At 39.0% G+C, this 22,427-nt stretch overlaps 1 protein-coding gene across 1 annotated transcript in view; it reads left to right on the forward strand.

Annotated features, from left to right (window-relative positions):
• LOC104688874 (tubulin polymerization promoting protein) overlaps positions 1-22,427 on the forward strand; it is a 73,895-nt gene that overhangs the window by 12,238 nt on the left and 39,230 nt on the right. Inside the window, exon 2 of the mRNA XM_039571524.1 lies at positions 721-951. Within this exon, the coding sequence (XP_039427458.1) occupies positions 725-951 (227 nt within the window). The 5' untranslated portion in view covers positions 721-724. The remainder of the gene's footprint in view (positions 1-720; positions 952-22,427) is intronic.

Genomic DNA, 22,427 nt, shown 5'->3' on the forward strand with positions numbered 1-22,427 from the left:
GGTTTCATTTGAAAGGCGAACGTATACTATATGTACTTGGAGTAGTCTGAAAGTTCTTGTCTGCAGTAATGACATCCCTTCTCAGTATTCCTGCATCATGGATGTGTTCATTCCAAATGAATTCCACAGCTACAATTCTTTGCACATAAACTTGAGAAATAAATGGTCTTGATATGAGACTTGTCTTGTACTTGCTAGCCCTAACATTAATATTTTTGCTGCATTTCAAAAATACTTAGCTTTTCAGTAAAAAAAAAAAATAATTAAAAAGCCAAAGTCCAGAAAATAAAGGAATGTTTATTTTTTCTTCAGAAATACAAGTACATAGTAATGCCTACAGTGTAAAGGACTTAATTCTATTCAAATCAACAGAGTGACTGTGGTGATTGCATTTAAGAAAAAAAGAAAGGAAGCAAATACTAAGTGTTCTTTTGATGGCTGATGTATGATGGTGAAAATAGTTTTGTGTCGTTGTGTCCCTAGTTTCTTGGCCTACCTTTTTCTTTTTTTTTTTTAATGTACTAGAATTTTTTCCTAGATGGGCAGAGTTACATAGTTCTGTGTTTAGACTGATGTTTGATGGTGGAGGCCAGTGAGTTCTCACTGACTTTATAGACCATTTGTTCTTCATAAGTTGTGACATGGACTGTAGCATGTAGATGGACAGAAAGTAATCTAGTGCAAATTAATGTAATAAGTTTGCCCTCCTTTTCTTTGTAGCACAATGGCTGACAAATCGGCCAAACCAACAAACTCCCATGAGGGAGCTGCGGCAGGAGAAATAAGTGCACTGGAAGAGGCCTTTAGAAAATTTGCCGTCCATGGTGATACAAGAGCCACAGGAAAAGAAATGCATGGGAAGAACTGGTCAAAGCTGTGTAAGGACTGTCATATCATAGATGGGAAGAATGTGACAACCACAGATGTTGACATTGTCTTCAGTAAAATCAAGTAAGTTCATTTTAGCCATAATTTCATTGTTCCCCCCACCATGTTTTGTAGACACTATATAAATTTACCTTCTGTTGCTTACAGATGTTGTGTGACACTCTTTGTCAAAATCAATCTCTTTCTTGTTCCTTTACAAAATTTTGTTCCTTGGTCTGAAGATACAGCTTTCAGCTTCTGACCTGCTATCTTAAATTGACTTCGGTTTCACAGGTGTTATACTGTAAAAAGAGGTATAGTGTGATCAGGACAAATGCAGGCTATTCCAATAAACTGCAGTAAGTGCTGTCACAGTTTCCTGAAAGATATCTGAATGAAGTCAGGAAGATCTTGCCAAAGTTTGGCCTCAGAGGACTGAGGCTAAGGTGGGATACGTACTAAAAGTCAATATTCTAACAACAGTCATGATATTCATCACAACACCAGCTCAGGTTCGAAGTGTAGGGCCATGCCAGACTGCTGGTGAATATGGCATGGTGACCCATGGCTGTGATGAATTAGGATTGTCTTGGTGGTCTGATCTTATTTTTGTGACCAGACTGGAGCTTTAGTGAAACTTCCTCCACAGTTGAAAACATAGGCAGGCTTAGAAACTCGTCAAATCTAAGAGAAGATATTAAAGGAAAGATGTTAACAAGGAATTAATCTGTTATGGCATATTTTGTATGAAGCCCCAAATAATTTTTTTTTATTTTGCTTTATGTGTAGAATTGGATTATTTTCACCTTTCCTATTCCCCTGGCATCTGATATGATAATCTTGTTTTTTTCTGCTTTTTATTACCACTGTAACTGTTTAAATTGTTTCCCACCTCATTGTGTTGAGAAACATTATTTTTAAAGGAGTCCCTTAGTTGTACTTGTAGCTTGTAGGAACACTTATTTGGCTTGTGCAGTCAACTGTTGTGGTGTTATGCTGGGAGAAGATGCAAGCTGCATTTCTTACAAGGTAATTGGAAAATCTTGCTGCAAGCACTGACCCTTTAGACTACATCAAAGTGGAGAAAGGCAGAGAAGTAAAGACCTTTAATCTTGAAACCTGTCCAGTGTGACATACATAGTTAGAATGACCTTACTTGATTGATTTCTTTGTTTTTTTGCTCCTTGGGGATCTTATCTAGATAAATGAAAACACTACATATGCACACTCCCACCCTCTTGTCCTTGTATCAGTCCCTACTTGTGTTTTCTTGAAAGTTGTGTTGATGGAGTTAGATATACCATCAGAGAACTGGCTTATTTGAAATGAATGTTTAGGCTGTGGGGTTTTGTTTCTTTCTTGATCTGTTATATTTTCAAATTTTCTTTGACTTTCATCAGCTTAAAATTTTGTTTTATTATTTCCTGTAGATAAATACAATCTTAGTGCTACTTTTTCATATCAGTTTCTGGGCTCTTTAGTGATAGGACAATCCCATGATATGACATAAACAGATATGCATTGTTAGCAGATATAAAGAAGTATCACGTTTGGTGACTGTTGGGGCAGAAGGAATCCAGTCCTGTTCCGCAGGAGTGAATTGTGAGGTGGCGGGTACCTGAGGCTCCCGGGGAATGTCAGCATATCCCCTTGCTGCTGTTGAGCACTCCCAGCTTGGCGGTTCTTGTCTTTGTCTCTGGTGGGGGAGGGCTAGCTCAGCAGTTCCTCAGACCTTGCTCCCGTGACCTCTGTTAAGTGTTGTCATTTTTCTCGGAAGAGGCATGCCATCTTTTCCTCTATCCAGTTGTCCTGGTTTAACCCCAGCCAGCAGCCAAGCCCCACGCAGCCACTCATTCACTCCCCCATCAGCAGCACTGGGGAGAGACTTGGAAGGGTAAAAGCTGGAAACCTCATGGGTTGAGATGAAGACAGTTTAATAGGAAAAGCAAAAGCCATGCACACAAGCAAAGCAAAACAATGAATTAATTCACTTCTTTCCATGGGCAGGTAGGTGTTCAGCCATCCCCAGGAGAGTAGGGCCCCATCACATGGTAACAAGTTGGGAACACGAACACGATCACTCCAAATGTTCCCCCCTTCCTCCTTCTTCCCCACACTTTATACCCTGAGCATGATGTCCTGTGGTCTGGAATATCCCTCAGGTCAGCTGGGCTCACCTGTCCTGGCTGTGTCTCCTCCCAGCCTTCCAAGCACCCCCCACATTCCTTGTCAGCATGGCAGTATGGAAAGCAGAAAAGGCCTTGGCTCAGTGCAAGTCCTGCTCAGCAATAACAAAAACATCTCTTAATTATCAACCTTGTGCTCACCAGAAATCCAAAACAGCCCCATACCAGCCACTGTGAAGATAATGAACTCTACCCCAGCCAAAACCAGCACAATAGTGTTTAATAGCTTAGTAGTAACTGCATCAAATGCAAAAGTATCTTAGTTTTAATTGTTTATTAACTTTTTGTTCATTTCCTACCTCTACATGTACATATAACATGTATTTTATATATTCTTCCCTTTTAAAATGATTTTATTTTTAAATTGTATTGCTTAAATGGCATATGGGACAACCTACAATAGCTGAGATCTGCTATCTTTATTAGGAGGATCTGTATTTTTCAAGTGTATGCTTTCAGTAGGTATACTTCCACATTTTCTTAACTGTTGGGGTTTTGTGGTTTTTTTACATTTTTATTCTTGAGTGCATGTGTCAGCAATTCTTTTTAGTCTAGATCACATTCATTTCACATACAGTATTTTAGGTTTTAAAAAGGAAAGATCTAATGGCTGTAGGAACTTGTGTTAGTAATATGCTTTAACTTAGGAGGGTTAAGCATAAGCTGAATATACAGGCGTTCTCAAGCATGTTCAGACAGCTGTTTTTCCTTGCTTTCTCTTTTACTTCATATTTAACCCTAAGCTCAAGGATAATGATAGATTTGGTAGTGCATCAAAGCAGGCATGCTCACATAATAAACTCATTTTTATTACACAAGCAGCTTTTTCCAAGCAGAGCTTTACGATTTTTTGAGAGACCAGGTTTTTCCCCCTCTGTGTTAAATGTAAAACCTTAAACACTATAAAAGAATCTCCAACTCCCCCCAAAAGTGCAAAGTGCAGTTTCCATGCCTCAAAAAGAATTCTGCTTATGGTTACCAGGAGGCTCTGTGCTTCACTCTTGGTTTTGGGCTCTTAAGCTAAAGTGTGTCTCAAAGGATTACCCTCAGCCTGGGATTCTGATGGTGAGCTGCAGTGATGGTTCAATGGGATGGGGCTGGTGGATTTTAGCAGTTGTAGGCTAGCCAGGGAACAACAAACATAAGAAAAAGTGTTTGTCATTCTCAACTCCAATTGCCATCTAGCATTGTGTTAGAATTTCCAAACGTATTTTCTGTTGATTCTGTTACTGGGAAGCCACTGTACTTAGCAGGGTTGTTTTCCAGCAAGCTATACTTAGAGTTTATGACAATGGCACATGTTGTTCAGACACTAGAAAATAATTAATCTAGTAGAAATGCTCTTTGGATTTATGAGTTACTATGTATAAAGCCCACATTTGTTGTCTTGCTAACTTTCCCAGGCTTCATTTATTATTCTGCTACAGATACTGGCAAAATAAGTAGGAACTAAATGTTGCTGATAGGGTAAAGTAACAAGGAAAATTAGTAAGAGATATGTTTACCTAAGAGCTACTGAAAGATAATGTTCTATTCGCCGATTGGCAACTTTCTCTGCTCCAGGAGAGATTTTATCTCTGAAGTAATGAACATTTTTGTGGACTTAACATCCCCTCTCCACCTCTGCCAAACCATCTGAAAGTTTTAAATAGTCTGTGATACTTCTTCAAAGCTGGGACCCATGTGTCTCTCTCTCAGAGTTAGTTCTGTCTTTCAGTTCATTAGTTCATTTAAAGTTAAGTTTAATGTTGTTACAAAGGTTGAAGAAATTCCATTGAGCCTTTGTTACAAATAAGAAAAAAAGTGCAGAATGCGTGAGGATGTCAGGTCAGACATAAACGTAATTTGTCTGTTTATCTTGCATAAAAGTTCTACTGAAGGCCTTCTTGTGAGCACAGCATTTATATGTGCTTGAGGATAAGAAGAAGGAATAGTCTAATGCGAAGAATCTGCAGTAGTAGACATGAAAGAATTATTGCTATAATTGTGTTCTTTGGTAAGAAAATATGTAAATTGGGTGATCTTCCCCCCCCAATATTCCTGTTTAACAGTAATTTATAGGGTCCCACAAGTTCTTCCAATTTGGTGGACTGTAATATAAGTTTATGTTTTTTAAAATTGTCAGCTCAGAAAATACAAGAAATGAGGCAGCAAAGAATTTCACAATGGAATTACTTGAAATGAAAAGCTAAAGCCTGCTTATGAGAGTAGCTGCATGTATGAATATTTATGATTTGCATCCCTAGAGAACAAAGTAAAAACACCTGCATTTTTGCCAAATATTTGGATTGTTCTAATGCAGCTGGAATAGACTGCAGTTTCTATAATAAGTAGAAGAGTAAACTTTCCTTATTTTTAGGTTATCAGGCATGCAATAAAGCCGTCTCTTAAAATGTCATTAACTTTCCATACATCCTGCACCTGGAAGAGCAGAAGAAATTGTGAAGAGTGAATTACAAAGTTCTACCATATCTTATGGGATGACATCTGTTAAAAAATGCAGCAAAGCCAACAGAAGTGTACATAACTGTAAAGGTATTATGCAGTAAGCTTTCTTTTTTGTAGTTTCATGGTCAACACCTGAGATGTTGTACTCCTTTCTTTGTATGCTTTTTGGACTACATAAAACAGTAACACTGGTTGTAGGGTAAATTTTAATTTCAAAGCTAGCTTAAAGTTATATAAAAATCCCTTCTGCTAACTGGTACCAGGAAAACTTTTCCTCTGTAAATGGCGAAAATGGAGCAACCTCTTCTCAGAAAAAATGGCTCATATGATTGTTAAAAACAAGCCTGAAAATACTTCATGGGAAGTAATTTTTTTAACTGGTCCATAAATTCTCTGCCATACTTGAAGACAAAGAAAAGTCACAGTCATGTTCTATGGGAATGGAAGGCTTCTTAATTACTTTATCTGAAGTATTTGTGACAGGACCAAAACTAGTACTCCAACTTTTTTTGTTATGATATTTCCCTGTAGCTCAGGTTTCTGCAAAAATATAGGGGTTTAATATAAATATCTTAGTAATACTAGATCATTCAAAGCATTAATTTTTTCACATACTATCTGAACCTTATATAGATATCTTTCTTTTATATTTTTTTCATGAAAAGTGATAATGCAATGCCGGGCCTACTGAATTTAGAGACATACAATATGCAGACATGCAATAGCATTTGAAGATGGATGTTCTTCATGACAGTGGGAATTCCATGGGTATCTTTTCAGTAGCTGAAACACTTGCCTGCTTTCTTGGAAAATTTCTTCATTAACTGTTTCTTTTCTGGTACTCTTCTGGAGTTCCAAAAGTTTGTCAGCTGTGTGTCTTGTATTGTGCTTGCAGAGTGCAAGTATGGATTTAGTGAATCTTGTTGCCTTGGAGAAAGCAAGGTCATTGGTGACAGAAGAGAAGGGCACTGAAAGGTTCTGCACTTGGTATGAAAAGTAACGTGTGGCTGCATTCTTATTCCAGCAAGATGGTGAGGCACAACAGTCTAAGAACTTCAGGATTTTTGTATTAAGGAAAGCAGAACACCCAAGAATAATAGATGCTACTGAGCTCTGACCAGCATTCCAGCATGTTGCCTTAGGAACTCTAAATTTCTTTGTTTATTGGGGGTCAACAACTGCTCTGGGAAATTTGATATGTTAGCTATGCCATACACATACTTCACTTGTTGTATGTAGTTAACATGGTAATAGTAATAGCCCTGATATAAATACCTCTGCTCTTATTTTAGAAGTGTTACCACTGAGCACTGCAAGAATATGTTTTAAGCACTGCCATAAAACTGCTAATTCTATGATACTATTAGATAGAAAAATAAAAATATTTCTGTTTACACTGGCATGTTACTATGGTTGCAGGCAGGCCTGGGTGACGTCAGCCCTTGGATCTGTTGTAAGCATTTATTTAGGTAGTCATCTCCATGGAAACATTTGTTTGTTTTGATGTTACTATGTGTTAAATTTTAAACAAATTTTTGCAGTTCTATACTGGTTTGTTACTGAAGATGAGTTAAGCTACAGAAGCTTTGTAAATATACCTTACTCCCCACCCTCTAAAATATTCTTGGTAAAAGATCAAGTGACAGAATAATTGTCTTCTGAAATTCCATTAGTAGTTCTTGATGTTGCTTTGACATGTTTTCTTGTTGCTGAGGAAGCCATGTATTATAAAGGCCAGAAAACTCTCCTCCATCTTTTTGAGAAAGGAAGGTTTTGTTCCCATGGAGAATATTCACAACACACTTTATTGTTCCCTGACTTTTGAGCAGACCCACCCGTGCTCTGTCCTTGCTGTCTTGCATGCTTGGCTGTTTAGCCTAATTCCCACAGCCTGGATCAGTCAGGTCTCTGCAGGAGTGCTTCCACCTGAGAACAGCTGGGCCTTAATGCAGCAGTACTTCACCATGGCTGCAAGACTTGAAATGGGTAATGTTTGCTCTGAGAAGCTGACAAGAAAACTCTTGGCAAGAATGAGTACATGCTTTCCTCATTTGTCAACTGTAATATAATTGTTGTCTTTTCTTTGTATTGAACAAGTATGATGCTTCTTGCTTTCTTATTGTTTTGAAAGGACTAGTACTTTGACATCTGAGCTCATTCAAAACAAATACCTATCCACGAGGTTTCTCTGAAGCAAATAGTCTTCAACAGAGATTTTTACTGAAGCCTCTCTTAAATTTTTGAAGTACGTAAATAGGTATGAAGTGGTCTTTATATATAAATGAAGCACACGGTAGTTGCAAGCTATGTTTTACATCCCTGCTGGAGACATTCTTCTGATAATGACATAGAAAAGGATTTTTGTAATCCTACTTTATGCATGAAGTAGGCATAACAGTTAACTTTTGTACTTTGTCTGCATCAGGAAATACATTTTAAGTAGATATAGAACAATATGCAGGGCAAAATCTGTTCTGGTAATTCTCAGACAAATTGTGAAGTTGTGTGTTTTTAGGTAGAAGTGAAGGTAAGTTTCAACAGAAAGTGTTCTTTTTTGCCACATCTATATTTTAATTGAAATTAAGGTCTGCCTTTCTTGCCTAAAGAGCCAAATGTAATGTTGCCATTTGCACTTTATACTTCAAAAGCTTTTTATTTAAAAAGACAAAACAGCTCTTTTCCCTCTTCTGCCAAGAGGCATAAATTCTAAAAGTAAAACAGTGATTGCATATGAGAAGGAAGATGGTTTTAAATTCACTTGCTGTAACACAGGCTTGTTTTATGCATGTATAATGGCTAAATTTTATACCCATATTGATGTTTGCTGATGAGGATTTTAAAAACACCATTTTGCGTGAGCAGACATCACATGAAAACCTATAGGTACAGTGGTGAGTGATTCATTTCCCAGCTGATACGGAATGCTGCACGATGTCATACATGGTACTATATATAGCAGCTTACTTGGTATTTGCCACACTTTGTGGCATATTCCACTTGTGTGCTACAGGAACTTCTACTGGCTTAGAGTAGCAGTCGGTTGTTGTTTTTGGTTTGTTTTTTTTTTTGGCAGGTCAGCCTATTGTGCCATCATTTAAAACTACCTATTTTTCATTTATAAAAGCAGCTATGTGAAATCTGCCTTAGTTTTACTGACTAAATAAACTAAGTAACAAGCAAGTATTTTCCATACTGTTAAATACCAATGTAGACTTTGATTTCATGGATTGAAGTGGAAGATGATTAAGATGTAGAGGACAACTGCAGCATTGTCTGCAGCAACCAGGTGGTTGTAAAGTTTAAGATCCTGAAAGGAATGGTCAAGATTAACAACAGAATTACAAGCCTGAACTTCAGAAGGGCAGGTCTTGGCCTCTTCATCTTCTCTCTGGAAACTGCCCTGGAGAGTAGAAGTGCCCAGGAGAGCTGGTTGATCTTCAAGGCAGCTTCATCAGAGCACGAGAACGTTTCATTCTCATGTGCAGGAAGTCGGGCAAGCGTGGCAGCAGGCTAGCAAGAGTATACATGGAGCTTGTGACTGGGCTGGACCATGAGGAGGAGGTACACAAGAGACGGAAGCAGGGAGAAGGTTTGTGGGAAAAATACAGCCCATGCTTGAAGAAACAGAGAGAGGAAAGTTAAAGTTCAGGCCGGTCTGCATAACCTCAGTCCCCAGGGAGGTTGTGAAGTAAATCCTTCTGGAAGTCCTTTCTCTACACACAAAGGACAAGAAGGTGATTTGGAGCAACCAGCATGGATTTGCCAAGGACAAGTTGTGCCTGATTGACCTCATTGCTTGAGGTTAATCATTCACCTCCCATGAAATGACTGACACTGTGGGTAAAGGGGTGTGGTTAGTATCCATTGATTATGGCAAGGACTTGACCCCAGTCACATCATCACCAAATTGTTGAGGTATGGGCTGGAGAGTGGGCCAGCAGTCTAGGAGGCAGCTCTGGAGGTGGTGGTGGTGTCAGTGTTGTGGTTTAACCTGAGCTGGAAAATAAGCCCCATGCAGCCACTCTGTTTCCCCCACCAGTGGGATGGGGAAGAGAATCAGAGGAGTGAGAAAACTCATGAGTTGAGTAAAGACAGTTCAATAGGAAAAGCAAAAACTGCTCACACAAGCAAAGCACACCAAGGAAGTCATTCATCCCTTCCCATGGGCAGGCAGGTGTTCAGCCGTCCCCAAAAAAGCAGGGCTCCATCATGCAGAGTAGTAAAAGACCATCACTCTGAATATCCCCCACTTCCTCCTTCCTGAAGCTTCTATGCTGAGCATGATGCCGTATGGTATGGAATATACCATAGGTCAGTTCGGGTCAGCTGTCCTGCCTGTGTCCCTTCCCAGCTCCTTGCACACCCCCAACCTCTTCGCTGGAGGAGCAGTAGGAGAAGCAGAAGCCTTGAAACTGTGTAAGTGCTGCTCAGCAATAACAAAAACATCTCTATGTTATCAACACTGTTTTCCACAAATCCAAACTACCACTTCATACTAGTCACTGTGAAGGAAATTAACTCTACTCCAGCCAAAACTAGCACAGATGGGAAACTTCTGAAGGTGAGGTGACAGCAGTCCTTGCAGTGAGAGTGAGTTGTGGCAGCAAGGAAGGGTAGCGACATCCTGGGCTGCGTGAGTCAGTGTGTGGTCAGCAGGTCTGGGGAGGTGATCCTTCCCTTCAGCTTGGGCTCCTGAGACTGTGTCTCAGTGCCCAGTCTGGGGCTCCCCTGTGTAGGAAAGAGATTGATACGCTGGAACAGGCCTGGTGCAGGGCCACCAGGATGGTCACAGGGCTGATTGTGGTACATGGTGACCTGTGGGATAAAAATAAATTTCTTTGTGCTCCTGTATAGGCAGTAGAAATCAACTTCTTGTTCTGAAATTAGAGTGGAAATTTTATAGGGAAAAAGTGTGTGTGTATGTATGTTGTTTACTCCTAAAATGTCAACATGACCTTGAAATCCCTCATCTCATAATTAATATACTATATATGTTGCAATTAGATATATTTAATCTGCCTGTGTGCATAAAACTATCAAAAATTTAGATGTGGTCTGCTTGAGATGTGATGTTTATGAATGGAAGTGTGCTCCATCTGATGTGGTTTTTATCTTTCTTCAATCTTTTTGTTTGTCTTTCCTTAAAAAAACAACAATGGGTTGACTTGGGAGAGCCTACTTGATGTGTCCTTCCCATTATCTAGAAGTTGAGGAGGACCTTTTTACAACTGAATTGGAACAAGTCTCATTAAAGACTGGACATTAAATCCTCACCAGGATTAGTTAAAATGGTATCACTTTCTGGCATTATTGAAGTGGAGTTGCTTATTGGGTTTTTTTGTGTGAGTGTGTCTGTGCACACACTAAACTGAAGGAACACGAACAAAATGCAAATTTTATTTGAAGCTTGATCTCGGTTTCTGACTTTGTGCAGACTTTTAATGAATGTGCATGTATTCCCATGAATGTAAAAACCAAGTAAATACAATTTTGGTAGGGAGTTCTGGTACAATTTCCCCCCCAAAAAAGGGCAAACTTTCCCTTTGAAATTTTTTTTCCATGTTACAGTCATTTTTTGTTTCTCATTTTTACGAAGGTTGTGGATATTACCAGCAGACCAATAATTTTCTAAGCCTTGCTGAGACTGTGAATGTTGGTGCTGATTCTGCAGGCTCCCAGAACATTTTAATTCCATAAAGAAATCTCCATGGCAACTTTTTCTAGGAAGATGTGGTGTTAGATACTGAATTGTTATGGTTGAAGGAGCAGATGTAGGAAAGCACTCAGTTTCAGTGAGGAAAGCTGACTGCAGGTGACAGTGTAGCCAGAAGTGCTGTGGCTAAGATGTTGTGGTGAGGAGTAATGAGCAGCTCACCTACTGCCTGTCACCATCCTTCTTGGCAGTGCACGCAGTCCCAGCACTGATTGCTGAAAAGGCACAGTCAGTCCCTCAGGCAGGCAGGGACTGTTTCTGTACTATCTGGACATTTGTAATTCAGGAAAGAAAACCAACCAGAAAACCCTGCTGCAGGGTGTTGCATCATTAAGTTTCTGCCTAAGCTGTGGAACAGCTTTAAATCAAACCTGCATCTTTGTCAGTGGTGGCAAGCGGTGGAAAACATCTTCAGGCAAAGTTGTTTCAGTGGAGCCAAGAGTTCGTTGTGAAAGCGAGGGCACTCGGTGTCTGTTTTGAATATGTGATATTCCTGAAGTCCAGTAGGTTTTCTCGGTGCTTTTCCTTCCCAGGAATTGGTTGTGGAGAGCTTTTTGGGAATGGTGCCATGCTGTGTGCAGAGCCGCCTGGCACAGAGTTCCCGCGAGCTTGCCAGGGGTGTGGTGCTGCAGAAGTGAGCCCCGTGCAGCTGCAAGTGCGTGGTGCTGCACTGCAGTGCCCTGCTCGTGGAGCCCACTGCACTGTGCCAGGTGCAAAGCTTTTGTGGCATTTGCTTGGGATGAGAACTGTGAGCTTTTTAGAAGGGATGGTACTGTGTGCTGACAGAAAATGAGGAACGCTACCTTGGCAGCACTGAATCGTCTTTCTTCTTCTTTGCCTCAACTTTGTTCTGGAAGGAAAAGTCCTGAAAGTGTGGGAGATCTTTCAGATTGTGGCACTAGGACGCTCAGAAAAGCAAAAAGATTTCTAGAGTGCTCGTCTTCTAGGCAGAAACATAGAAGACTCTAAAGAAAAGAATAAGCCACCACCATCATCTGGTGAGCAGGAGCTAGTTCATCTGTTTGTCTCTGCTGGTACAGCAGAGCATTGTACCGCTTAGTGCCATTTGTGGTCATGGGCATCGGCAGCTGCAGAACACTGGTGATCTTTGGCACCAGGCTGTGACTCTCATGACTCATGACAGCACTTGCTTCATTGCCCAGATGTCTTGGATCTTTAGTATATGCTCTTCAGTTGCAAATATTGTTTAAAAGTGAAAATAAGCTAACAAGTAGTTACTGTACTCTCAATATGACATTTTTAATGGTATTAAAAGATGCAGCTGATAGCTTTTATATCATTATAATTGTGTACAAGGTAAGTTGTTTTTCTTTCAGTTAACAACAGATAATACAGTGATACTGTAGTTCATTACAGCAGTATGAGAAAACAAAATGGGTCTGTACTTATCGTCTGGAATCTATCTCAGTTATACAGGATCTCCAGATATACTCATTACAATTCCCAGTGCAGTACCAATTAACCATGGATTTAGCTGCTTTGTGATATTTGAGGTGTTTGTTACTCATTGTGGGGTGGTGTTTGTTAAACTTCTGAATGGAACTGATCGTGCTGAGAATGGAGGGTTTATGTGACCCAGACCGGTGTGGGAGTAATATGAGAAGCTACTGATGAGCGGATCATGGAGTAGAGGGTGGGCAGTTCTTACTCATCATCATATGCAGTCTGTATTTCACAAAAAGGTGTTGTGTGTTTGCTTCTGCTAGAACAAGCCTCTGTGGTATGGGCTGCCTTAAAAGTGATGACTGCAGTATTTACCATCAGCTCTCCCGTGACTTCCTGTGCACAGCAGCTACTGCTGCTGCACACCAAGAGAATTCGTGTCACTAGGGGAATACAAGGAGCCCTATTTTGATACTCCTTGTAGGCTCTCTTCCTGTGTTGCAATTTGAAACAGGTAGTAAGCAACCTTTCTTCCAAATTTAGGCTGTTTACATTTTCTTCCTGTCATGGATGCTGTAAGAAAAAAGATGCCTGGGGCATTTGTAATCCAAGTGGAGATGAGCATGTGTCAGACTGTTCTCATTTAGCATGGTGTCAATGGAAGGTTTTGTAGGTTTCTAAGCAGTATGCATTGATAAGTGTTTTCAGCTCTACAAGAGCGTTTCTAGGGAGGATGTTTTATTTGGGTTTTTTTGGCACCTTTTTGTTTTCAGCAAAAAAATTTAACAGGTGAGCTGGCATTCTTAAAAGAGCCTATAAATAGGAAAAATAAGAAAAAGGGAATAATTTGGCATTTATAGGTTCTGCCTTTTTTTAGTCTAAAGAGATTTGTAGGTTGAGACATAGGTTTCAAATCTAACAGAACAATATGAGAAGGTACTGAAAGGTAGTTGCAGTAAAAGAAAATATATACCTCATATGGTAACTGATAGCCACTCTATTAGGTGATTGTCCTATGTATATGCAGAAATAAAGAATTTTCATTTTAGATGTCAGATGAAAATGGTAGTGAACTGAATTTCTGAGATTTGAGTTCAGGATATTTTTAATGCTAATAATTAGAATTAATGAATGGTGTGAATGCAAATCTAAAATTAATGACTATAATCTGATTGAATGTTTCTTGTTCCCAGTAAGTCCTGGTACTAGTTTAAAAAGAACAATGAAGAGTAGTCAGTTTAGTAGATCCTTGAGAGAGCCAGTGCATTTGCCATGTGTTTCAGCAGTTCATCCTTTATTAAAAATACATAAATAGCATGACTTTTTTTTCCAAGACTTTGTTGTGAAATCAAATAGAAATAATTTCCTTACCTTTACAGAAAAGATGGAACTGTGCTGTCTTCTTCCAGACAGGTTGCTTTTTTTTCATCACTTCCTCAGATGAGAGTAATGGGAGAGCTTTACATTATGCTGAAGTGAATGTCATGGCTGGGAAATCTCTTGATCTAAAATGCACAGAACTAGCTTGATTTTTTTTTTCCCCCCCCCAAGACAAAAGACTGTGGCCTATTGGGACTCCTCTAACCAGACGGAGAAAGCTATAGAGAGGGTACTAGTTAAGTAAGCTGCTTGGTTTTCCTATTTCTGTACTGAATAGGATGACCTCTGTGTGCTGATTAAACATTCTGGTTTTGAGTTTGACCTGCAAATCCAGCTGCCTGCAGCTTCAGTCAACATTGGCCATTTTGGACAATTTTGATAATTCCTTTCCTGATACAGTTTTGTGTTCTTTGCCCAACAATACAGTATCTCATCCATGCTTGGAAGATGGTTCCTTTTATTTCCCTTTTAGATGCTATACTGTGTCACCCAGTCATTGTCTTTGAGTACTAATCTGTGAAAGCCATAGTCCAGGTGGACAGTGAAGTGATGGTAACCTGTGGTAAACATGAGAGGTGTAAAAGAGCAGTCAGACTTAAGGACTACCCTTAGAGAACTGGACTTCTTTAATGTTAGGGGCACTGACTTGATGTTATCTAACACGACATTTGCTCTTTTTGGAGGTTGTTCAACTCCATTTGTCAAAGCTTTGAGATAAAGAAGGTGACAAGACATACTTTCTGACCAGTTACCCAAATAACTTAGGCCAAGTGTTGATTAGATTCCTATATGTGCTTGCCCCAGGTGTGATCTCTTAATCTTAGAGGAAGTCATTTGCTGAAGAGCACAGCTTCTGCAACATATATAGTGGTTTTTAAAGGAGTTATATTATTGACTAACCTCTCAACAGCATTATTAATTGTCATATGCTGTTGTTTAAGAAAATGAAGCATAGAGTGTACCTGATTTGCATGTACTCATAAGATTTCTGGCTAGAATTTCTGCTTGTCATCTTTTTTGAGCTCCATTTGAAAACCTGGGGGGTTTTTTGAGCTTTGAAGTGTGAGAGGATTTGGCTTCTAATGCCTCTAAAGGGGTGGACATCCTGTAAGTGCTGTGGATTAGAAAGATATAAAGACATATAGTAGTTTTTGTAGCTGCGATCTCAGGGCTTTGTTGGCGTGTAGGTATAGGGTACTCTGTAGGTGTAGGATAAGATGTTCAGGAGTGAATAAAGCTTGCTTTGGTTGTGTTCTGCCCTGTCAAACTTTGCTAAGTAATTGAAGGAGACCATTAGCCTGAAACATTTGCTGTTGAATTCCTACTGGCTTTGCTGTCCTTACTATGAGATATTAAATAACCATAAATACATTCATCAAGTACTTAAGGTAGTTTAAATTGACTACTTGTATAAACATTCTTAATGTAGAAGTTCTGTAATAAAAATGACCAATATGTAACCCTGCAAAGATGTTTGTCACTTGTGTGTTTTGGGAGGTCTCAGAGTAGACCTGCACAGGCTGGTATATGCAACACAAAACATAGAGCTGAACTGTGTATATATACATGGCATTGTGTTAATCTGTTGGTTTCGTACCATCCTATTTTCTCGCAAGAACCAGTTTGCAGTTGTGCTTTATAGGTTGTGAGGATATACTTGATTTGCTTATGAACAGCATCTACCCTATTGGCACTGCTGGTGGAGAGTGAGACCCCATATGTTGAGTTAGATCCCCTGGAAATTCATCACTGGTCCTCATTCAGAAGATTTTGTACCACAGATAAGTTAGTATATACCTGGAAAGTAAGACAGTTTTCTGACATTCATTGGAATAAGAGCACAGAAGTCTAATACTAGTTGCACCATTAAATGCCCACTATTTAGAAAACTTGCCCTTCTATACAAAACATTGTGCGAATAGATACATTAAATATTCTTCCACCAACATGCCAGTGGATGACAGTTTGGAGTAATACTTTGTTGCTTCTGCTGGTGAAATCAGAGGCTTTGAAGAAAATACTAGTTTCAGAATAATACTAGTTTCAGAATTGATATAGTAATCCAAGAAAAATGGATGTGAAGCCGCATTTTCTGAATGTAAGTAACTGAGAGCTGCTGGAGATTGCTGGTGTAAGAATGTACTGATGTTTGTAAGATGAACAGAAAGTACCCTTTTGTACAGAGCAAAAATCAAGAGGGCAGCACATCTTACCCAGCTCTGGCTTGATACCTTCCTTCAGTAGCTGTTGGTCTAAATAAGTCACAGTTTTCCAAAAGCTTGCTCTTTTATAGTCTCCTCTCTGCTTCCACAATTAATTCCAACGTCCTGGAGTTTTCCCAATCGTTTCCTATCATTTTGGTTTGTGATGATGATGTCTGCAACTATGTGGGTAAACCTCCATTTATTGTGAACTTTTGCATGTTTTGAATAGAGAAGTGTGATGTAAATGAGAGAATATCTGTATTGGTATCAACCGTCATAATTTTCTGCCTTTCTTTTGGATTGGTTTCAAATGCACATGAGTCAGCACTGTAAAGACCGATATATAGATCTTTAATCCAGGGGAGGTGATAGATCCCCATAGAGAATTTGGTCACTCTCTGTTTATAGCTTTCACAAAGTGCCAAGGCATTATTGGCATGGACTGTTCTACAGATTCTGTGGCACAACTGAGTGTTCCATCTGGAAAATGTGTTCCCCGCTTTGGACACAGAGAGGGAGGATCAGTCTCTCTCATCCAAGGAATCAAAATGGCTTCTTTCTGAAGCTGAATGTAGCTTTATTGTAACTACTTGTTTGGCAGGCTTTCTCTTTCTCTGGAGTTGGGTTTTTTTTTGTCAGGAGATGGATAAAACTCTGTGCTTTGCAAAATCTGTATTTTTTTCTCTTCAATCAGTGCTTTGCCTATGTTGAATTATTTAGGTCTCTGAGCTCACAGGCGTGCCTTCATTACTTGTGAGGTATGTTTGGGCTTCCTACAGTTGTTCTTGGTTTTGATTAGTAGGGGGATCTTCATTCAGATTGAGGGTTGCATTGTCAATTGCAGCAACCTTGTGTTGAGATGGAAAATGCCTAGAGATGGCTCTTGAGGTATACAAGATAAGTGGTCAGATGCATTAGCTATTTTTTCCCTAAGCTGTGCAAGGGTAGATGTCTGTCTCCACAAGATCTGGTAAGGAGAAATGATAAAGGCATAGCAGAGGAACTTACTAAAGAATATTCTCTGCATTGGCAATGGTAGATGGTAGACATATGTAATTGGCTTTAGACTTGTGGATCTGTAGAAGAAACGAGGTGCTCTCATGTGCAAGTGTTACATGGGTTTTGTTGCTCTATAATTTAGCCTTAATATTGCCCATCTGCACTTTTTAAAGATAATATTGTTCTCTTCAAGAGGATACCTCTTCAAATACTCTCCTACTCTCGTTTGTAAACTGATTGGGAGACTGTTTTGGCCACAGTCTACCTATTCTTCTGTCTTGCTTTTTGTTTTGTAAAATGAGAATGCTGCCAGAGCAGACAATTACATCTCTAACTGCTGTTTCAGAAGACATGAAGATAAGAAGGACATGGGGAGCAGGACATAATTGTGGATGTTGTAGGTTTAACAAAGAGTGAAATCTCCTTTGCAAGAAACAGACATAGAATGGGAAATTCTCCAAGATTGGGGACTGTATATTTAGAGCTTTGCTGTGACAATCCAATTTTCCCTTTCATATGGGAAGGCAATCTTCCAGTAGGGGAGAAATATGCAGTTTCTTCATTATTTCTATTATATTTCTTGTTTTCTTTGAAAGGGAAAATCTCTCTCTGCATATCTGCAGTCTGGATTCTTCTTTCTTGAAGGTCGTGATTTGGTCCTTGGCTTTTGGTTATGGCAAACAGTTTTGTGGCTTTCTCTGCATGTGACCTATGGATATGGACTAACACTGTAGTTAGTTTCTCTTTTTTCACTTGGTGTATCATTCTTGGTTTCACACCTTTCTATCTCCAACCATGGTCCATGACTCTTACAGACTGAGATCATGCTGGCATCAGTTAACGCCAGCTGTCTATTTTTAATGCTGTCACCTTCTCATATTGCCAGCAAAAAATGTTAGCAGATACACATCTGTGTTTTCTCCCTGTCGTCAGAATCACTGGAACAACCTCTCCCACAAACACACACTTTTTCACTTAGAGAGTTCACTATCAGTGAGCTGTCACTGGATTCAGAAATTGCCTTTGTGGTTAGATGTGATTTGATGTGGAAAACAATCCAGCTCTGTAAAATCCTTTGAAAAACTGGAATGTTGCTGTTGTAAAACCATCTGACAATGATATTTTCTTATTGAGACAATCTGATAAAACTTTTGGTTTTAAATTCTGTGTATTAAACTCTAAAGGAAAATTCCACCTTGAACTGCTGCTCTGGCTTCCATAGTAGCATTTTAGTAAGCAATGAGTTGCTTACTGCTGAGCTTGTCTGCTGAGCTGGCTGCAGTTCCCAAATAGATCAAGCTGTGTTGCTTAATGTTTAAATTATGTTTCAGAAATAACTATGCAAAGCTATTTTTGAAAAATATGTATAGTATTTCTTATGCATAGTATTAAATGGTATTGTACTTTTCTCACAAAAAACTCACTGAAAACCAGTCTGCAACTGGAAATATTTACTTGGAAGGTAGGGAGGAATGTCTTGGAGCTGGGTACCTCAGCTATCAGACTCCGCTTTGTGAATTTCTTGGCCAAGAAACAAAAGTAACCTTGCTGTATGCTGGCACAGTATGGTGGTTAACAAACAGCTGCCATGCCTGAACAGTAGAGTGAATATGCTCTATATGAATTCAAGGTTGTGTTATTCATCCCTTTTCCTTCATTTCTCTTGTCATCAGCCAGGGACCTCTTTTCTTTATATTGACCAGTGTAATTTCTGAATTAGGATAGGAGTTTTGTTAGAGGCCTCACTGAAACAGTGATCCAGACATCTTTCTCCATAAGAACAAGCCATAAAATGTTCAAATTGTACTTGTGGTTTTACTTGAGCTTCATAGTGATTTAAAAACTTGTCCTCGCAATACTCACCCTTTGCCTTGCCACCATTTTGCATTGTACTTTGCATGCTGCTCTGATGTGGGTTGGTTCAGTGTAGGAAAAATGGCTCAAAATTTTGGTAGTTATTAAATTCCTGTCTGGAAATTTAAAATCCCTCATAATATTAGACATTGTAAGGATACACAGCTAGGCTTTTTACTGAAGCATCACAAAATCTGGGGAGGAAAATAAGAAAGAAATTCCAGGAAAGTTAGTAGCACATAAAATTAGGGTTTTTGTTTTAATGTAATTTTAAGGAAAAACTGAGAGGAGAAAAAATTTTGGGTAGTATGTTGCTAGAAAGAAGCTTGGATGGTTACTTGTTCCATGATAAAGAGTTGGCTTCAGTTATTATTCTGTCCCTTGTGCAATGGTTTACTTTCAAAGTCCAATTCAGTTCTTAATGAAAGCATAATTTAAGCTCTAGTATCTTGAGACTTAAGAGTTAAGGTGTTACTATGTCCAGTCCTATTTAATAATGCCATTGTTCTTTATCCCCTTGACTTTGAATTTTCTTTAAATTGAGTAGGATGTCATACCATATAACCATTCAATATCTAGTTCTTAGATATGAAGCTTTACTGTTCTGGGTCTCATTAATAAAACCAGCACTGTCTTATGCAACTCTGTTTTCTATTGTAAAAGTTCTACTTTTTATTCCCCTGTCAAATGTCATATCCTGTCCTTGGTTAACTGATCTCATGAAAAAAGGTAATGTCTTCCCTGAATGTCAGCTCAGTCAAAATATTGATGCTGTATGTAGAGAGAAAGCAGTAAGGTTACCAATAAGCCTGAGGGTGCTAACATGGAAGTTCATTAGGTTGTGTCTCTTTTCCTATCTCTGAGTGTCATGTATTTATATAAATTCAGTATATATATAAATGAAGTCCTGAAAAATAGCTAGTAATCTGAAAGCTGTCCTTGCAAATCTTTTTCTAGTCATACTTATAAACAATTTTGTATAGTTTCTGTGGATTAACTGCTTGGGATCAAATGCATGCGCTTTGTGCTTAGAGGATGTTTGCCCATGCAGCATTGACCTTACTCTTGGTCATGGCTTGTCACAATGTTCTAGTTTTCTTTCAACAGTGTTTGTGTTGGATGTTGTTTCATTATACTTTGATTGGTCTCATTTTTAACCAAATATTTTAACACTAAGTGTGAAATCAAGAGAGAAAATCAAAATAAACCCAAATGCTGGGGTTTTTGTGCTGTTTATTTTTTTTTTTTTTTTTTGTTTGTTTGTTTGTTTTTGTTTTTGGTTTTTTTTTTTTTTGTTCTGGGACATGAATGAGACATGTCAGCTCACATGGGATTGCTGCCGACCTGTAGGAGGATGCCTTATCTGTGTATCCTACTTTTCTTTCCCTGGGTTATCAGGCAGTGTGTTTATGTGCACTTCTTTAACTGGTGGAGAAAGTACAGGTGATGTTGGTTCTTCGCCCTGTCCTCTCAGCTGTTATGCCTTTGCCCTAAGCCCCTGCACTTCAACAGCAGAAAGAGCTTTTGAAACTGCAGTGGTTCTATCAGCTTTTTCAGCTCTCTGAAGATAAAATGGTAAGTATTATTATATGAAAATAGCTTCTTACCACTAGCTTGTGTGGTAAGATGAGCCTGGGGAAGACTGACAGACGAAGTGATTGGCTGTTAAGACTGATTAGTAAATCTTCAACTGTTCTTAACTGCATTAATTTATTTTGTTTGAGGCTGACTTAATGAGCACTATGAGATCATCCTCTTGGATTTTTGTATTTTGGATGTGCTCAGCAGTGTCTCTGGCAGCTGTGCACTGTATTGGGTTATTACACTGTGCTTAGTTTCTGCTTCCTTTCCCTATGGTCTGTGTGTATGCCTAGCCTAGTGCATATCCTTAAGATGACAAGAACCAAAGAGAACAGCAAATAAATTGAGCCTTCTAGAGAAGAAACCAGCATATATGCTGGAAGCCTGATTTTGAGGCATTGTCTTTCTGCTTCAGCACTAGTTTGTCCCCTACCAAATGTCGAAGACCTATCTGCTGCCTTCTTTTTTAAATTGCTCCTAATTTCCTACATCTTTCTGTACTTTGGCTAATATTCGTGCTAGTTTCACTCACCCCTGCCATGTCCTTTACTGTCTTAACTTCCACCCAAATTGTGCTGTCAAATGGTATCAGTCCTTCATACACCCAAGGGATGGATTTCTATGTTACTGAACAACATTACCTGCAAGTTTTATGTCATTTATTGGATTCTTTTACAGGAGTAGACAGCATTCTAAGGAGTGATAAGATTATTGTCTTTTATCTGTTGTGTGTATACAGTTTTTACATGCTTTGTGTAGGGTCCACAGGATTGACAACCAGAAGATGGATGATCTCTCTTCTGTAACAAGGAAAAGCTGAAGTACTCTCAGGCTACTTGGTAGCACATTTCTCTTTCCAAACTCTGGTCCATGCCTGTCATGCCAGATACACTTGCAAACTCCTTTGATGTAAGTTGGGGTATGTGCTTTCTTCAGGCTTCACAGAGTTTTCCTAATACTGCTTTTTATCAGTAGCTAACCATTAAATGAATCTTCATTATTAAATATTCAAATGTAACATTATTTTTGTTCTCTTAAACTGAAAAAAACCTCAAACAAATGTGAAATAATTGGATTCTGCTACTCTCTTTAATCTAATTTAATCTTTTAATCTAAGCCGTATATAACTATCAGACCTGCTGTCTGCTTGGACTTTCTCTTTTCCTCATCCTCTGCAAATCCCCCTAAATCTCTTCAACCCCTTTAACTCATTTTGGGATTTGCTTTCTTTTGGAAGCTTTTACTTATTAATGTTTTTGCCAAATCATATTCTTTCTCCAGTCCCCCTTCGTTCCCTTCCCAGTACTATTTTATCTGATAGGGTCATAGCTGTTGGGCTTGTCTTTTCTTAAATTTCAGGTTTTATTTTAAAGGAAATGAATTTTCACCGTGAGTGAAGCACATAGGAAGCACATAGGATAGAAAAAAAAGTCAAGAGGAGAGAAGTGTTGGCTTAAGTCTCAGGAAATTGTTTTCATAAGATGTTGGGGAAGATGAAACAGGAAAGCCTTATAAATATGATTGCCTGACAAAAGATTTTGGGAATATGAAAACTACAGGCGATATCGAAATGAAAGCCACTTTTGAAATACCAAGTCTTAGTTACTGAACAACTGGAAAACAATGGTATGGCCGACTGAAGGTAATCCCCTCTTGATTGAACAATACCCTCTGCTTGCAAGCAGGTCCAAGGGTCAGAGCAGACCCTACTAGCTCAGCAGAAGGGGTCCAAAGAGTAGTTTTTAGAAGTTAAGATGTAACGCTCTATGGTAATATAAGAACTCTTATAGG

Source organism: Corvus cornix, chromosome 2 (genome assembly GCF_000738735.6).
Source record: "Corvus cornix cornix isolate S_Up_H32 chromosome 2, ASM73873v5, whole genome shotgun sequence".
NCBI classification, from domain to species: Eukaryota; Metazoa; Chordata; class Aves; order Passeriformes; family Corvidae; genus Corvus; species Corvus cornix.